Consider the following 19,930-nt stretch of genomic DNA (forward strand, 5'->3'; position numbering starts at 1 on the left):
TGATAAGTTTCTCTATACCTAACATATATAATCCGCTCGGAAAACAAACATAAATGTCTACGGTTTGTGTAAGCTGGTAATCAAACACATCTAGTGTCTAGAGTGAATTTAACGAACATTCAAGCGTTGATTTTTTTTTTTTTTTTTTCATTCGAAAACCGCCTTTACGCCTACGGGTTTTCGTTACGTACCGGCACAGGTAAACACGTACGAAATATACGGGCGCGCGCACGTGTAACGTACAGAAGGGGTACGTGGTCGCGCGTACGTGCGTAAAAGGGGCCGCGAACCCGGAAAAGTGTTACAGCTTTCGCGAAAGCTCGAGGGGTCGGGAGGGGTGCTCGGGTGGCGGACGCGCGTTACCGAAAACAAGGTCATGGGAACAATCGATCGTATCGCGGCCCGCAGCCGCCGACTCTTCCCCTTGCGGTTTTCGGGTTTTTTATTCGCGCGGCAGAAGCCGTGTGCGCCCCCGAGGTTCAGTCTCGCGACCGGTCGTTGAGCAATGCGTTTCGCGACGCGCACGACCGCCGTCGGCTGACCCGCAGCCGCCGTCGCACGTGGTCGTCCCGCGCACGACAATCGGCTTCCGTACCGGACACGCGGCTTTTGTGCATTCCGCGCGCACGGCCGATTGCACCGAGTCCGTGAACAGTACGCGCCCGGGGACCGTCAAGCCGTGATCCGCAAGTGAGTGTTTTCATGCAATCGTAAACGTTCGTCGTGACGGAACCGTGGGCGTCGCTAAAGTCCAAATTTCCGGGTAGCAAAGTCTATTTTCAAAAAGTTAAAAAATACATTTTTAAAGGTTTAACACGATAATTGGCTTACTTATTGGCTAACTCTTCGTTAATCTTGGCACGACGTATTGTGTGTACACTGTCTTACTGTCCGTGTTGGACTTATCACAAAATATAATTGTTTTGGATACAATCACAATAATCGATGATCGTACACGCTTGAAAAATAAACTTGGAATATATTTTTAAAATCTATACATTTTTTTGAGGTAGCAAAAAGATACTCCTCGATACCCCTTAGTGACGTCTATGAACGGAACGATTCGGGCCGAACGGATTGCGACGAACGAATCGGAATCGACGACGCGAACGTCCAGTCTAAGGAATACCAAGACATGCGTGATTTTTGTACACTTGATTTTTCCGCGCTTTCTGATTGCTTGTTGTGAACGCAATAGAACACCGCATACGATGTAGTAGGTATAATGGGTTGAAAAGGATTCTGGTAGTTTTTTTTTTCCCCCAGACCCATAAAGCGCAATTATTGATTATTGTTGATTATTTTCACGTCTAAATGCTGCTGGTGCTGTAATTAATAATTGTACGTCGAGAAATGTTTAATACAGTTTTAAAATCTAACGTATTAAATGATTAGTAATAATTAATAAAGCCCACAATATAACTCACAAGCCCATTGCTATTCATAAAAAAATATTTACGATATTTATTATTTTTTCAATACAGTCAGTACAACATGATTACCCGTGTGTTAACGTATTCGGAATAACTTAATTTATTACTTATAAATATTAGTACTTTAAACGGATCAATGATTATAATGTATTTTGGTGTATTTGAATAAATCATTTAAAAATTCATTCAAATTCATTCAAAATATTTATCCATTTCCCGTTTCATGATAAATTCATGTGTCTTTGTTAAGTTATATAATTATGATTAGTATTAAAATCCGCAAATCGATTTCATGAAAGGTCAATTTCACATAAAGTGGATACGACGAACGCATCATGTCTGCTCTGTACAAGTATAGATTTGCGGGCGTTCGATTGCATATAAAAAGTGATGAAAATACAATTTAAATTCAAGTCCCTTCTTCATTCTCATAAATCTAGGTATTTATCGGGATTTTCGAAAAATAAGGTAATAATTTCGAATCAAAGTTTTCCATTAAGTTTAATGAAAGTTGCACTTATAGTGCTCAATTTGAATGTCCTTGATGTTTAATTAAATTAAATAATTGTTTATTATTTATTTGTTTATTAAATTAATTAATGTAATATACATTTTAAGATAGAGTCAATGCAGATATAAAGATGATAGACGGAACAGCAGACATTGAGACCGCGCTAATGACCGTAACGTGTGGAGAGGATTAATAGAAGCTGCGAAAGGTTGAATGGCCCATAAAGCAAAAAAAAAAAAAATATTTATAAACATTTTATTAATTGATTGATTAATATTACTTAATTGTTTGTCGACTTGAGCGTTTTAAACAACAGCATTATGTCGACTAAAATGTTATGAGTGTTTTTTTTTTTTTTTGTTCTACCGATTTTATAATTTTTTAATTAATGTTTAGTCATACATTGAAAATCGTCGTTCTCATATTATTGATCGTCTTAGTCAGAATAAATAGAACGGTAACTCAATGCAGGTTTTTATACATATACAATAAACAAAATTATTATTAATAATGTAATTTCACCTAAAAGCAATCACTTAAGTTATTAACTTCTTTTATATTATTTAAACCAAAATAATAAGATACATATAGTGTGTAATAAAAGTGACCATATTTATAATTGTATTTTAAATACGATTTTAATTATATGTTACTTATTAACAGGAATGGATATTTGTAAAACTAAGAGCTGGATTATTTTTCCATGAGTAATTGAGGTTCTAGTTACGCCACTGTTATAGGCTAATGTTTATGCTTTGTAATATTTGGTGTGTAGAGAATATCAAAACTAAATAATAAAAGCGGAGGTAACTATGACTACTCTATTTACGTATTATTATAAATATTATATGCAGTTTAATACAGCAAATTTAGTTCGTTATACTTTTTACTGCTATAAGTTGTTAATGTTTCAAAAGTAAAAACTTCCAAATATTAAAATTAATTTAACGATTTTTTTTATTGCGTCACTATACAAAAAATTAATAACAAATTAATGTAAACTTTTTTGTTTTTCTATCTCGTATTCAATTAAATTCGGTTCACACTGTCGTATTGCCATACGATTAATCGAAATATTTATGTAGATAAAAATTAAAGCATCTATACTCGTATTATGCATAACTAACTTAATCTTAATTGTGTCTCTAAATAAGTTAGTTACTCGCGATATTTTGACTGTCAGAAAATATTTTATTCTTTAAAACATTTATATTCTTCATTCTAAACTTCAAATATAAATTAATTTGATTCCTCTCTTTATTAATTGTAAAATTCATCGCATAGTATTGGTTATTCTAATTTGATCCATTAAAAATACATAATTCAGCTATTTATTAATTTGTACATTTTATTTACAAGTTTTTGTTTGTATAGAGTTAGGTGCTTTTAAATAATTATGATTTATACTGTATTTATTTTATACAAATTTGCTACATAATATGAAGTATAAATCAGTGTTGGGCAGTCGGGAGCGTACTGAGAAGGATATCTTTTGTGGTAAGGTGGGGGAAGGTCAGAGCTGGTGTTCGGCCAGCCCGACACTTTAATCCAGGACAAATTATTTTACCGAAGCCGTATAATAATCGCTGTTGAGGTCGATACATATTTACATTCGGTGACCATATTGTTTATGCCCAAGTCGTAGAACTCTCCCGCCGCGTCACGAAGATAGCGCCTAAAATCTCTTCTTTCAACTCCTCTCCCGTTGCAAAATGCGTTTCACACAGTTGTTTCTTCATTTCGAAGAAAATATGATAGTCACCAATGGCGTTAAACTACAAAAAATGTAGTATAGCGAATATTAAATTTTAATGGTACCTACCCAGTACTCATCCCACCCACCTTAAATATGGTTGATGAACATAATTCGTAAATTATAGACACGATAATCGTATCGACTGCAACGGCGTAGTTAAACGACGGATATTACTACAACATCTACAACACGATCCAAAATTAAATATGTTCTGTACTCGTATAACTCATCGCACTGTTTTAGTTCTACCTACATTAATCTGCGTCGCTATCGCGAGCTACGGATAGTTTCGGCGTACCGCAACCGATGTGTTTTTAAGTAATTATGTTAAATATTTTTAGGTTTCGATCAAACCACGTCGCTTTTATCGTGAATAGTTCTATATTTTCATAATACTTACACATGGGCTATGGATACCAAGCCATTAGTTACCTATCCAGTACTTCTCCTCACAGATAATTCATTATGGCAGTGGCCACACTTGGGTACAAGGATCCACTGGCGTTCACTAGAGGCTATGTCCAGGCTGTTTGGTGGGTGTGTGTGATAATATCCCATCCATATTGGTTGATGAAATTGGTTTTGACATTGGCGGTGTGAGGACGAGCGTTATCCTGATTCATACGCACTCCCCTCTTGTTTTGGATCACGTGGTGGTGCTTCCGCGACGTCGAACAATAGCGGTCGGAATTGATCGTTGTACCGGCAGGCAAGAACTCGCACAATAATAGCCCTTTCTTGTCCCTAAGGACGGTGGCAATCATTTTACCGGCAGACAGTGTTTGATTGAACTTGCGTGGCTTCGACGACTCTGGATATTACTACCGAAAAGACTGTTCTTTATTTTCTAGTGTCTTATTGTGGACCCAGGTCTCGTTGCCGTTGACAATGGAGTCCAAGAATTCCTCATCATTAGTAGTATTATCGAGTTACTCACATTGACACCACCCAAATGTGTGCAAAATGCAAATTAATATCAATTTATAATATCAGAATCATACTATATTGCCGCATTTCAAATAAAATTATTGAATTGTGTCAAAAATAGAATATATTCTTATTAGGTAAACATAAAAGATAATTGACTAATGGAAGATTGATAACATCAACGTTTCGTGCTTACATGATCATAGTTGGCAGTAAGTACATTTAAAATTATATCGTTAACATTTTTACTACGTAAATATTTTGAATGATAAATTTTATTTTACGATCTATTGTTAATATGTTTTTAAAGTTGAATAATTAAAAATAACCACTAACTTTTTTGTGTGCACGCAAAATACATGTTAAAATTTGTTCATATTATCATTTCTGACTATTACATTTAATTATCAGTTTCGATTATCACTTTCGTTCATTTTTTCGTTGCCATTCGCAATACAAATTCTTAATGACCATGGACTAAATTCAGGCAAATTTAACCTCGGCCCGAGGATTACCTTTTTTGCTGTAGACTCGGACCGTAAATATCAGGTAATAAAAAATGATTGGTTGAAAACTCGGTCTGATAAAATATAATAAACATGACAACATATTATTTCAAACTGAGGCGCAAGATTTCTAAGGATATCCGATATATTAAGAGGAATATGTAAAACGCTAGAAAAAAATCAATATCTGCACTATCAAAATCGATCAACGAAGTACACGAGGTATTAGAGAGTATGCAAATAGTTCAAATAGTTACAAATATAAAATCATATTTTTTGTTAATTAGTGATAAACATGAGAAAATAATAATTTTTAACTGTGATTCAAATTTAAAAACGTTTTGTACATCAGAATATAAACGTATATACATCGACGAAAATGTCTCGTAATGTGCCAAGTTTTTAAACAGATTTCTACAATACATGCACATATAAATATTCATTACATACCGTTTGTTTTTAGTTTATTATCCGCAACAACTATTGATACATTTATTTCTTGTTTAAAACATATCCGTGAAAAATTTAAATGTGATTTTAAACCAACAGAAATTATTTATGATTTTGAAAAAATTATCCAACGTAATTTTATTTGGCCAATATTTCTAATTACATATCGGAAGATCAGGCCATATTTTTTTATTCGATATGAGTTTATATATCAGTCATTTTTACCTGAAAAAAAATCGGGGCCGAGTTTACAAAAGACCTTTTATACCCTTTTTTTCCTTGAACCGAGTTTACAATCGCCCCTAAATTCACTACGTTTCTACGAACCGAATTTAGCCAATATTATAAGGGGTGCTTTGTAAGACAAATAAGTATTAATATATTTGAATAAATATATTAATCGACATTTTCACCTCTTATTAATTACTAACTAAAAGTTTATAATGCGTATCTATATGATAACAAAAACATGTAAAACATAGTTTAATTTTATTTGGTGGGAATCCTAACATTTATTAATAACTATCCATATTTTTTTAATGTAATATATGTAGCTATATAAATTCATTAATACAAAAATCACGAATATTGAAAAGTACCTTTGATATCCTTTCTTCCCCTCAACATACGTCAACAAATATTTTCTAATGCAAATATTCTGAACAGGTAACCCACGTAGTAAATTAGTATAATAATATGAATCATATGTATGATAAATTATTTTACTAATACATATATTACTTCAGATTTTTTTTCATTACGCTACCTTATAATTCTCATCATACTGTTTTAGGAACTGACTGATCATTAATTATTTAATAATTTTTTATTTGTGTGAAATACAGCGAACTAGCATTAAGCTGTTTAAAAAAAACATTATTTTTATTTTTATGACTTTATGACTGGCTACAAGTAAGTAAATTTGATCATCGCTCATGTTACTTTAACTCATTTTAATAATTGAGTAAAGCAATTTACTTGATTATTTCTGAAGTAAATACATGCTTATTAGTTCGGAATGACGGTATTTAGAAAAACAATTTCTGATCTAGAATCTTGAAATACGTATAGTGTACCTAACAGAATTCTCGTTTTAATAATATTAGTACCAATTATTATACGTGAATTTAGTAATAGACTACCCTAGCAATTATCTAACTATAGGCTTAAAGGGAAAGCGATAATGATTACCTCAGAGCAAGGGTCGAATGCTTCAAATGGCTGACTATGAACATATATTAAATTACCTGTACGCAATAAATACATATTATAAACTACTATACTTAATCGATTTCAAATACAATGGTTTTTTTGAAGACACTACCATGTGTATTATTTTACAACCATTTCGTATCCCTCCCTTGTCCCTGTATACATCCTAAATTATTAATCAAGAACTGTTTCCTAAAAAGGCTCGAGTTAAGTGTAAAGTATACTATTCTATTGAGTTTATATTTTAGTATCGAATAAAATAAGTTCATATTTTTTTCCCCCATCTGATTACAAATAATTTTATTACTCAATAATTTATTATACACGAGTATTATACGTAATACACAAAATCGTAGTAATAATAATGCTCCTTTATACATCAGAAGTTCATTGTGGAATTTGTTTTTTTTTTTTGTATGGTTCAACTTATAGTATTACATTTATAAATATAAATTAAGAATATGTACAACTAATGAAATGTACATTCCTTGTTAAAACATTTTTACAGGTGTATTCATCATAAAATTAATTATTAAAATATATTTTTATCTTCGAAAAATAACACACCGTAAGAAACTTATATATCTGAGAGTGTCATGGCTGGTCCATGCAACTATCTACGTCCTGTTACACACGTTTTATTTTAACAACATGCACATGCCATTTATTTTATCGAAGAACTGTGTGTAATTACTCAACATGTTTCTACAAATGGTTTTTGCCGAAATTTTTAAGTTTAAAATCGCGCCAACGAAACAATTAAATGTAGTTACATATTGCATTTAGCTCACGTTATTTTATATACAATCTACTATTTTAAGAGAAGATAAATGAGAGTTAAAAATATTTTTGAACATAAAATCAAAAATCGAATCGAATAAACAGTATGCGTTTTATATATACGCCTATAATAGCTTTGAGTACTATACGATATGTAAATAATTAATAAACGTTTTCCCATGTACAGTTAATCCTGTACAAATCTACAGCCCGTTTGTTTTTTATTTCAGTTGAATTATTCCGTGGCCGACATGTCTTCAGACAACGAACCAACTTGGAGGATATGCAGAAAAGCTGTTTGGATGTTGATCCAAAATGTTAACAACTTAGCTGATGCTAAGGATTTGTTAAACCGTCAGGAGGACCAAGATTTGCATATTGCCAGCGGGAAATGTTTTATTTTATTACTGGTTAATATATTTAATATGAATTATTTTTAACCAACACATATAAAACAATATTCATTCACATGTTGTATACACTATCGTAATTTTTAAATTGTATTACTCTACCTTTTCTCAAAACTAATAAGTTTTTTTTTAGTTAATTCGCGGTTTTTTCGTGATAAAATAATTTGTCTACTGTTATTTTTACGATTTATTGCAAATAATAAGGTAAATATGTTACAATCAATACCTGCATTTTTATATTACGTGATTTGTAATGAATTTTGTTCTAAGTCAACATTTTTTGATATAAATTTTAGTATTATTTAACTAAAATAAAAAGAATAATTAAAATGGAAAATCTATTGTGAATTCGAAAATAAATATAAACGGAAATAAATTTTTTATGAAAAAATACTAAACGTTCCATCACTTCCTTAAGTCTGTGCAGGACAGATGTCGAATTTACAAACATTTTTTCTTTAAAAAATTTAATAAGTCTACTGCATTGTTAAATCGGTGTAAATGGGCTATTTTCAAATATATTCTAACACATAACAAGTTTATAAAATAATGTTGTAAACTTTTTAATTTGATTTTTTTATTTAAATAACTATAAATTTTTTCATTAGTTTCTCCTATAGAATGGAAAATGCTACTTAATGCGTTTTAAAATCAAATCAAAAAGAAAACAATGCGAAATCATTAAGCATGTGTTATTTTAAACGATTTTTGTAGGATTTCCAAAGTATGCCGTAATATATACATTATAGAGTGTATATTGCAAACTTTATCCCCTTAATATATAGAGTTCTAAACCTGAAAAAAATGTAGATAGATATTTCTATTAGGATTTTTTTCCGTGTTTATGGTATATTTACGTTAGGAGGAAGAATTAAAAAAAATTTATGAGATTCAATAAAATATAATATTTAATAAAAACTAGATCAAAAACACAATATAGGAGTAAAGAATTTATGATGTTCAAATAAACCTTTTAGTTTCACACTTCATAACTTCTACCACCGATCCATTCCATTCACGATCACCATTTTAAAACGTATCGTATCAGGTCACATTTTTCTCACTATAAATAATTCCTACTTTTAAACAAAGAGTGTTGTTATTTGTTGTTAGAAATTATCCAAATGAATATAGCTTATGTATACCGCACTATTTGCTCTTGTTTTCGGCAAATACGTTATGATTGTAGGGCACAGTACGGTTTGCAGTCAACATCACGGGATTAGTGGACTTATTTGATAACACCGTATAGTGTTACAGTATAAATTGTGTGTTATATACGAATTGAGTTTGATTGCGTCATAAAATGAAATCGTTAACCTTAATAATAATTAATCAGGTAGAATATATGTATATCATCTAAATGGTATGGTTGTAATTTAAATAGTTGATTAACGCAAGTCATTGATTTTAGTGCATAACGAATGTAACGTAAAAATTGTTTCTTTATTTTTATCATTTTTTATTTTCAAGATTAATTTCAAATATTTATAATTTTTATGATTAAAAAAGAAGACACATTAAAAAAAAAAATACATACATAATTTCAGGAATTTTTTAGTTGTATTCAAAGGTAAATTATAACGTACATTTTTTTGTATAGTAAATATTTTGAATTTTTAATGTTTATTATAAAACACAATTATTAGCCATTAATATTTTAAAATTTAAAAATTGGAAATCTGCAATTATTTCTAAAAAAATGTATACATTTTCTAAATTAATTATTAAAATATTTCCTTACATTTCTTTCCTAAGAATTATTATAATAATACTATTTTAATTTAATTGGTGTCTTTTTAAAACCTTGAACTTTTGTTTTATGTGTTTAATTTTTCAGCGTTAGCATGCAACGAAAATTCATAAAATAAATATTCATGGCATACATTTAAAGACGAGGAATTTTATTAAACATGACATTTTAAAAAAATAATAAAATTTTTAAATTTAATAATTTAAAAAAAAATCGAAGATAAATCTCTTCATGGAGTTTATTGTTCTGAAAATGTTGACTTTTAACTCTTGGTTTTTAAATTTTTTTTTTTAACCGAAAAATACCGTATTTTTATCTAATACCAATCGTATTTGTTTGTTTTTTTTTTTAAATGATCAGAAAACGAGATGAGATATTTAATTTAAAAGCACAGTGTACAAAAAATTACATTAAATCTTGTGATTTGGAGAAACGATTGAAATTTAAAACGAACGTATTTGAACGTTTTCAGACGGCTGTTCGGACGTCGGAGAAGTCGAGTTTGGACTTGGCGCTGGCCGAGTGCAAGCGGCTTGAGGCGCGGTGCGCGACGGAATCCACGGGCGGCTGGATGGCGGCGGTCAAGCGCAAGCTGTTGTTCTCGTCCACGGCCGGCGGCGTAGACTACTACGACAGGCAGATCGTATTGGCCGACATGATATCGTGCATAGTGGGCCTGACAGTGGCAGCGCACAAGGACAGCCCGTCCGTGGGCACCGTGGCCCGAGCGGTGTACGCTCTGAGGCGCGCCTGGAAAACGTATCAGATGTGTTACGCCGCGGTGCTGGACGTCTACCGGGACGTGTATGACCTGGACCCAGGTTCGGTCAGGGAGCGGTTCGTCCCGGCGTACGTGGCCGCGTTTCCATTGAACCTTGCACTTTCCCGCGCGTGATGTCCCGCCGGCCAAACCGTTCGGTCGATGACGGGTGTTGACTGCGTGGTGTATTGGGACGGGTGGTCGGTGTTGCGCTCTCCTCCAATCCGAGATATTGGAATGCACTCGACTTTTCAACGCGTGGTCAACAATGGTCATACAGAGGCATATTTAGACTTACTTTAAGGAGGGGGGGGACGACTCAAATTTTGGCTTTAATTCAGGCTTAAAATGTACAAGTAAAATGTTTGATTAAATATTAAAAAAAATTGCATGTTTTCCAAATTTTTACTGCATATTATGGTTATTATTAGGTATTATGTTTTTAACGCATATGTACGCGCATATCCGAGTAATATTTAGTGCATTAAATGTCGAGCCTTGATTATAACCGTAACGTACACGAACGTAACCACTGACCGAATGACATTATTCAAAAACGAACACAGTGCACGGTGTATTGGAAACCCGGCTACACTTCCTACGCCAGGGCGCTCATCCGTACGTGCGCCAACCGAACCCTGCCCGAGTGCAGATCTAATATACGTAAATCAGTTAAACCTAGGCTTATTAACAACAACTTTACTGGATGGTCCATGGAATAGCTCGTGTTGTACACACTAATTAAACACACACAAAGTCCACAAAATAATTCACTTTATTTCTCCGTGTAACAAATATAACGCTCTATAATTAGAAAACGACTGTCGCACGCATCCACCGTCTTTACTAATCTCTCGCAGCTCCCACATTCTTGTCTTCTCCGTAATACAAAATTTTTTTCAATTTGTTACTTGATCGCAGCACAACCTAAAATATTTTAAACGCTAAACAATGATTTGTATGATATTTGATTGGTAAATAAAAATTTCTTCTCGGAGATTGACGAAGAAAAAGAGATTCCCATGGCTATTTTAAAATGATAGAGAACTACTGTGTTAAACTTTAGCAAACTGATTCACGTATGATTTCTGTCATTATCAGAAAAACCAACGGGACGGGCGGTTTCCTTTACGGGTATTACGAAACGAAAACAAGCATTGTTTCCCCCGAATCCGTTATAAATAATAAGATTTTTACAACTGAACAAAGAGCCCGTTATTGTAACGTTTAGCCAAAATCACGTACGTCTGTTATATCGTTATTATTATATCAGTGGCATGGCGAAAGTATTATTTTATTCCTTCAACATTTGGTGGTGACAGACCCGTCGTAAAATATTTTCCTCACTAAGGCGAAAATTTTAATGCTGCTCTTAAGATACTAAATTAAATAGTTACATGCAAAATATTACGATTAAAATTTTTTTATAAATGTATTGATTCGATTGATTTAAGTTGTTGTCTTTTTTGGAAATTTAATATTACAAATTTGCCGTTTCAATTTCTTTAAAATGTTACACCGCCTAAAGCAACGCATAGCTTGCTTGTACTCTAACGACGGGACTGGGTGGTGAGCAGAGCCGGACTGGGTCAAAAATTTCTACTGAAAAATAAAAAAACGGCCCACTTAAACATACCAAGGTATAAAAACAACCTAAAAAAAATTCATATAAAATTATTGTATATTATTTTGAGAATTTGAGCACTTAATATTATTATTGAAAATTAAAAGACAGTTTATTTAACTTTAGACAATTTGTAATGCAATCGCATCAGAAAAGCGTCACAATGAGCCTAGACCGATAAACCTAAAAAAAAACTTTCTAGCGAGTACAAGCGGCCCCATTCAAACAACCGGCCCACCGGGAAACTCCCGGTAGCTCGCCTGCCCAGTCCAGCCCTGATGGTGAGTCAGTACTAACCCGATGGTTTCTGCCGCACTACGTTTAATAATATTGTACTTAATATTGTAACTAATTACAAGTACAAGCGTATACTTGTAAAATATTAAACTTAGTGTTTTGGTGAATTACATAAAGCTACTAATATAAATTAAGGATATATTACATAAATGTTTACTCTTCAATAAAAATTTCTTCAACACACCACTTTATCGTATACATGTTGTGAAAAACAATAATTCGTTGTCATTAAACGTTTTATCATCGTACATCGTGTACGGTACACGTATTTACACTCATAACTTGCACCACCTTCCGTATCCCTTTGAATCCGTCAGGTCCGTTAGAGCCTACATACACAACGCCCCCGAATCGCGCTCGTGATCTTTTCGAATTCGCCCTGACAATTTCGTATTATTTCACCCTCTTGTATTGCAGTGAATAACAGCAGACGAGATCGATGTAACAATAAGACCCCTCCTTTTAGCTAATTGCAGTCATTGTTGTATATATATATATATATATATATATATAGATAGATAGATAGATAAACAGTATCTCGCCGCAGGAGGAATAAAGCCATACTGTATGTGACGTATTGATTTTAAGGCCATTTGGCTGTTAGAGCAAAACTCGTGGGTTCCCGTGATTCGAGCTGCAGCTGGAAACGAAAAACAATTTTCTTCCGTTTTAACAATCAAAAATAATTTCCCGAGTAGATTGGTGTTGTGCGATATTTTAACAAAGGGTTTTAAAAATAATACGATGATTCACATCGTGCCACTGATTGAAAAAATTTTTTGGCTAATACTATGGGGAGCAAAACAATGACAGTACAAATAAAAAAAATCCTAAAATCCCTCAAAAATCTATTAAAGTATGTACTCAACTAATGCACAGTAAATCTTACAACTTTAGTACATAAATGTTTTCGATTCGAAACTATTATTATTAGAAAATACATTAACCATAACGTAAACAGGATAAATAACGTGCAGATGACTGTAAAAAACAATCGTATTATGTTAATCATTAATTGTTAAGCGATGAAAACTTATGATGGTGAAAACAATTACTTTTTCGTTTCTCTTGTGCGATCGAATACGTTTTTTTTTTTTTTTGCTAAAAAATCAATCAAAACTAAAAATAATAAAATAATGACTTGTGCCATATTAATAATCAAATATTTTACGTGCATCATTTCCACTTCCGTAAACTTATTTTTACGGCGCGCCACATCATCGCGATTTAGTACGTTTTTCTTAAGTCGACTACAATTTAAACGTACAAAAATTGATCTATAATAGCGTTTTTTCCCATACATATATATAGTTATATATTTATTTTCCATAGGTCAGAACACTCCGCGATGGCCTCCGGTATTGAAACGCAGAAAATCCGCCACTTTGATTCCGGCGTCGAACATCGGAAGTCGAATGTTCCGGTCGGCCACCACGTCGTTCGAAGCCATTCGACGGAACAGGTATAAGTTTCCGTTCATCCGAACACTTGTACGTTCTATAAATAACGTCTATACCCACCAAAAATGAAATGTAGAGCAATGCTTTTGTAGCGAAAAGTGAACAACGGTAGCTGCGCAATGCACGTGTACTACGGCCACCTCCAACCCAGAGGTTTAACATTTGATTTGCGTGGTCGCGCGATCGATTCGACGCGTACAATAATTGTCACCGTCCACCGCACGTGGTCTGTTGACCATATATGTATACATTAACGATGCGCAGCTATTGTCATAACTGGAGCCCGAATATCGGGGGTGCTGAAATTGCTGAAAATAAAATTTAATGGTATTTAACTGCAATTACTGTAGGTTGTACAGATCAGGGGAAAGAAAAAGGGGTAGCGCTACATTTGAACATGCGGGTGCTAAAAACCATGTTTGCGCCCCCCCCCCCCCCCTAGTTGCGCCTATGTCCATCGTAACCGGCAGACGGCGCATCATTCGAATAACCAACTCGCGGGCGCTATTGTTGTTTTATTTTTTAAGTGTGTTTGGTTTTTCTAGCGTGTCGGACATCATGCCCAAAGACGTGGTCAGGCTGATGGCGGCGGTCAGTGTGGGATACGGGACGTTTAACTTGATGGTATCGCTACTGCCTCCGACCGTCATCTCCGTAATCGGAGTGCTGGGTTTTCGCGGAAATCGCCAAACCGGTCTAGACGCATTGGCGTTCGCCAAAAACGGGCCCGACGTGCACGCACCGTTAGCATGGTAAATATCAACGCTACGCGCTTGTACAGTGCGTAAACGTTTCGTTTAATCGCACTGACGAAAACAAAGGGTCTGCGTTTCGAGGTTTTTAACGGTTCTATAAATTACTACCGTATTATTGAACAATTACGATGGACTGAACGAATATATCACGAACAACACTAATCCGAACACCGTCGGATTTTTAATAAATGTTTGGTACATTTGTTAATCTGGTCTGGACGCGGGTGATTTTAACCGATATCGGGAAAACATTCCGTCGCATTTTGTCGACGACAAATGTTTCCAGGATGATCCGTCGAGTGTTGTGATCTCTCTAGCTTTGTGTGTGTGCAGGGGTATCCTGTCGTGGTACCGCATGATGGGGAACACGGATTTCATGTTCGACGGTCCGCAGTCGCGTGAAAACCAGTCCCACGTCGACGAGTCGGAACAACTGGTGCTCGGCCCTCCCGAGGAATTCCGAAACTCCACGGCTCTGCAATACTTCGTCGGACGGTCGCGTTATCTCAAGGGCGACTTGGACGGATCGATACAGGCGTACGAAGCGGGATCGACGATCGTCGACTGTTGTCTGGTGAACATGCGCGCCATGTATCTGCACGAGTTGGGTTTCATGTACGCCGTTCGGTTGGACTGGACGACCGCGTGTCGGAAATTCGCCCGCGTCGCCGCCGACAACACGTGGATGAGGCCGTATCACTACTTCATGGCCGCACGTAAGCACTGCACTATTAGTAATATTAGTGACGGTCGAGCGTCTAGTCGTGTTCGCATTACTACACGCGGTTTGAACAATTACACCATACCGGGACGGATCGATTTTTAAACCGACAACATGCTCCGAAAAAATTGTTCCGGCTTCGATCGATATATACATTACGGCTCCTTTAACGTTTAAAACGTTAACTATGTAGCTATGTAACTACCGAACACTGAGCTACTGATCCGAACACCCGCCCACCGCAAAATGTTTTTAACGGGGTCCCCTCTCCCCTAGAAGGTGCTTACGAGCTGCCTCTGGATCCCGGTACACTGGCACTGCACAAGTGATCTGTTAAATCCTATAGAGAACACGGCTATTTTTGATATTATTATCTACGAATTGCTTCTTGATCTTAAGACATTCGACCCGGCAAAGGGATACTCCACGATATCAGGTTTATTTATAAGATGTAATTCAGTCAAGTTACTTGATGGAATAACAATCTTTTATCGACTAAAACAATCCGTTCTGACCTATGTCGTCATATTACTAAAATAATTAGCAGCAGTGTTCGGATATCTTATTTTAGGAATAATTAATTAACAATATATTACTCTACGAATTAATAATTAAGACTTTCCTTATAATGACCATTCGAATAAACAATAATGTAGGCATAAATCATTTAAATATATATATGATTTACAGAAAAATTCCTATAAAATATATGTATTATTTTCTCCTAATTAAAATAACCATTAATACGTTAATAAACATTTAGATTTAAGTAATAAAATACATATAATTTAATTAAATATAAACCTAACTACCGCTTAAAAATATTAGTGATTTATGTACATTAGAAAGGTACATTTTTTCAATTTAACAGTCACTGTTAAAGTGAATAATTATTTTATTTTTACTGTTCACTATTAAACTTTAAATATTTTGAAAACCTAATACAATTTAAATAAATTAAAGTTTCACAAAAAGTATAAGCTATTAAATTAATGATTAAAACCGTTTGCTTCGACTGTAATTATACATAACTCAAATGAAATATTTGACGAAGAATGATAAATAAAATAAAACCAGCTAGTGACATTAATGTCGATTTTATAATGCGATTATATGTTTTTGAGGCAATGTTTACTTTACTAAAAATACAGTTTTGTATGAGGTACTGTTGATAAGTATTAAAAAATAAATGTTATTTTATCCATAACATATATTCGATCAATAATTCAATTAAATGTATCGATTTTTTGATAGATAGTATGTCAGTATAGTTTCAAATAACATAATAAGTTTTTGAATATTAGTGTAAACTTGTGAGCGACATTGAATTCTGAAATGTTCGTATCAAAATAATATCGTAAATTTGCCGTATTGTGTATATATTCAGGGGATCAAATCGGTGATGTTTTTCACGATAAACGCTAACAATAATACGTCGAAATGAAAATTTTCAATTCTCAGGGCTAATTTGTAGCTTATCAGAGAAATTTGAATATTTCTCATTTTTTTTTTTTTTTTTTTTTTTTTATCTAAAATATTTGTATAGAGAGGGGTGACATTGCGCATGCAAACCAACTGAGAGTTATCCAATAGGGTTATGTATAATATATGAACTTTTTCAATCGATTTACATATATAATGGTATGTGGTCTCGTGTTCATTATTTTCTGATTTTATGGCACGACCGCACGAGCTTATAGTTAGAATATGAGTCAGGGAAACAAAAACATCTGTTTAAATTTGAAACGATGCTTTAAAGTTCTTGAGTATTAAAAATGTTCTTATCATACAGCACAAATTACTCATTTTTATTTAAACTAAAAAACTACTATTACGCATTTGAATATTCAAAGCTCGATTCATTTTTATAATAATGTAAATAAAATTCAAGCTTATAATAGTGAAAAGTGAAAATAGTGTAAAGTTAATTTTTTTTTTTTTTAAATAAATTTATAATAAGATATTCCTAGTCTATAAGGCTATCTAAATCTATGAATAATTAGTAACGTTAATTGTTGGGTATTTTAATATGATAATAATTATAAGTAATAATAATAATAATAATAATAGCAAAACAAGCGATAATAAAACGTTAGGTTGGTTGGATATAGACATTGTTTATTAGACAATAATAATAATCTAGTTGAAGAGTATAATTTCAGTGGGTTATAGTAATTTACTTAATAGTAATTAACGTATAAGATGATGCGGACGCCCGCGTTTAAGACGTTTTTGAGGTGATGGACGTATATGTAAATTGAAGTGTAAAGAAACTATTGATTTGTGGAGTTAACTATGGAAATTTGTAGCTTATTCGATCACTTATTACTTATTTGATGTTGAATTTTAGTAATTTAGAGGTCTTTATGTAGATTTTTGTTACGTATGAAACATGGTGTGTTCGTTATTATCCTAGATATTTTATTTTGGAAAATTTGAATTTTTTTAGTGTCTCGTCGAACAGTTACCCTAGATAGGGAAGCGTAGATAATTAGTTAGCGTAATAATTGCTTGTAATTAAATATTGAACATTTTTTATGTATAATTGATTTGTTTAGAATAAGAAATAACATTGAGAGGCGATGGTATGCTTATTGTAATTTAGCAGCTATGTGAGGCCCCCAGGTTAGCCTCTTGTCTAGTGTGATACCGAGGTACTTGACAGAAGGTTTCCAAGGTATGGAATCGTTATTAAATCTTAGAGGTAGTGGAGTGGAATAGCGACGTAAGCTAAATATGACTGCTGTGCTATAAAAAATGAAATAAAAATTGGTGACTTACGCAGATTTTTAAAGCAACATTTTTATTAATTGTATAGTAATCATAACATAGAAAACATTCTAATTCGAACACTATGATTTTACATAAAAATGCATTCCTATTTAAGATGAACACTTAGGATTATCAACTATATAAAACATAACACAATGCCGGGCCCTATGGGGGCAAGCAGTGCTGTCTCACCGGGCCCCGAATATTATGAAACATGAATATAATTTTATCTATAAATAATCTCACAATAATATTCTCGTCAGAAAAGGGTTATTTATTGTAATTATCGACGAAAATCAAAACTGTACCAAAGACTTTGAAGTATATAAAATGTTATAAAAATAAAATAAGATATAAGATCTCTAAGAATAATAAAATATGAGATCTCCCGAAATTCTGCACTCACCCTAAAACCCATCGGACCGTTTCTGGCATTACAAACAAATCAGTTTTCGACGATTTCGCGGAACGTTGCATACTGAAAATTACTAATGATATTAGGAGTAACTGTAAAATTTTATAAGGATTTCCTAAACCGGTTACGAAATCGCGTAAATCATAAACGCCCTTTAAGACCTAAATGGGTGATCCAAAACGGATAGTATGTGTAAAAATGCAGTTCATTTCGTGACTAGTTACTAAACTAATTTGAAAAGGGTCGCTAATGGCGTCTTATCGAACTTAATTATTTTCGGTGTGCATGCATTACTCTCGTCACTTCGTGATTTACTCTATACAACAATTTGTATACCTACTACTTAATGGGTATTAAAAAAATCAAAATAAATGTTGTGCTGCCATCCTTTAAAGTGTCATCGTGACGTGTTTTACGCCTCTTAAATTGTATAAATAGATGGTATAAATTTGTAACAGAAGAGATACTTCACGATGACAAGTTTGTAATGCGACTGAAAAATTGTAAAAGGTTTTAAGGTGCTTAATTCGATATAAGTATAAGACTTTAAAATTGAAATGAACAATTCGAAAACTTGTAGGTTAATTACATACCTTCAGTTTCTTATGCCACAAGTCTAAAAACAGTTATTGAGGTAAAAAAAAGGTTTTAGAACGAACCGTCATAATTCATGCGTTAAAATGAAAATTATTATTAATTTTTTCTTTTTTTGTTACATTATTATTGTAATCTGATCCGTTTATTTATATAAGCCACAGTAGATCGATCGAACAACGGTCGCGTGTTTTTATGGGTCAAATAAATAATTATAAAAAGTAAATGAATTAATTTACATGCGATTTATAAATTTGTGTTCCATTCTTCTTTTTAACACCGTGAAATAAATGCTTTAAGTAATAAAAATATCACGATTAGTTAATATTCCATTACTTTATTGTTATATTACATTATATTATATTATACTAAGTAAACCATTTACCCATCGTGTAGGTATTGTCTACATTTTTGTTAGTAATCGATTTTTAAGCATTATGTTGACGTTCAAAATGTATCACTTCTACTATTAAATAAATTGACCACTTAATTTTTTTACGAGTATAATACAGACGTATAAGTCCGAATTTCCGAAAAATAAATTTATGATTTATTATATTATGATTCTGTACATATTTATCTGTCAACGTTAAATTCACTAAAATATTACACCACAAGAATTTAAAGGTCAATAAATCTTAAGTTAAGAAAATTTGCCATGTAATATTTTATTTTATTTTATACTGCATTACGGGACGAACCCATTACAGGAATGATACAAATAAAAATGAAAAATGCTCTTCGGAAAATTAGAAACTTATATTCTTTACAAACCATCATTTGATTAGGATCGA

General features: G+C 33.1%; 1 protein-coding gene across 4 annotated transcripts in view; it reads left to right on the forward strand.

Moving 5' to 3' along the window:
• Positions 1–16: 16 nt before the first annotated feature.
• The window catches only part of LOC112685172 (tetratricopeptide repeat protein 39C-like), a 33,691-nt gene continuing 13,777 nt past the window's right edge, over positions 17–19,930 (forward strand). For 2 of the 4 annotated variants that reach the window (XM_025556969.1, XM_025556973.1), the window contains exons 1-6: positions 17–690; positions 7,806–7,985; positions 10,211–10,559; positions 13,752–13,881; positions 14,425–14,631; positions 14,968–15,350. In XM_025556969.1, coding sequence (XP_025412754.1) covers positions 7,827–7,985; positions 10,211–10,559; positions 13,752–13,881; positions 14,425–14,631; positions 14,968–15,350 — 1,228 coding nt within the window. In that variant the 5' untranslated portion in view covers positions 17–690; positions 7,806–7,826. Of the gene's footprint in view, positions 1,217–3,333; positions 4,840–7,805; positions 7,986–10,210; positions 10,560–13,751; positions 13,882–14,424; positions 14,632–14,967; positions 15,351–19,930 lie in introns of those variants that run through there. The other 2 variants (XM_025556970.1, XM_025556971.1) reach the window with 2 other exon arrangements.

The sequence above is a fragment of the Sipha flava genome, unplaced genomic scaffold (genome assembly GCF_003268045.1).
Source record: "Sipha flava isolate LNK unplaced genomic scaffold, YSA_version1 268_pilon_pilon, whole genome shotgun sequence".
NCBI lineage: Eukaryota > Metazoa > Arthropoda > Insecta > Hemiptera > Aphididae > Sipha > Sipha flava.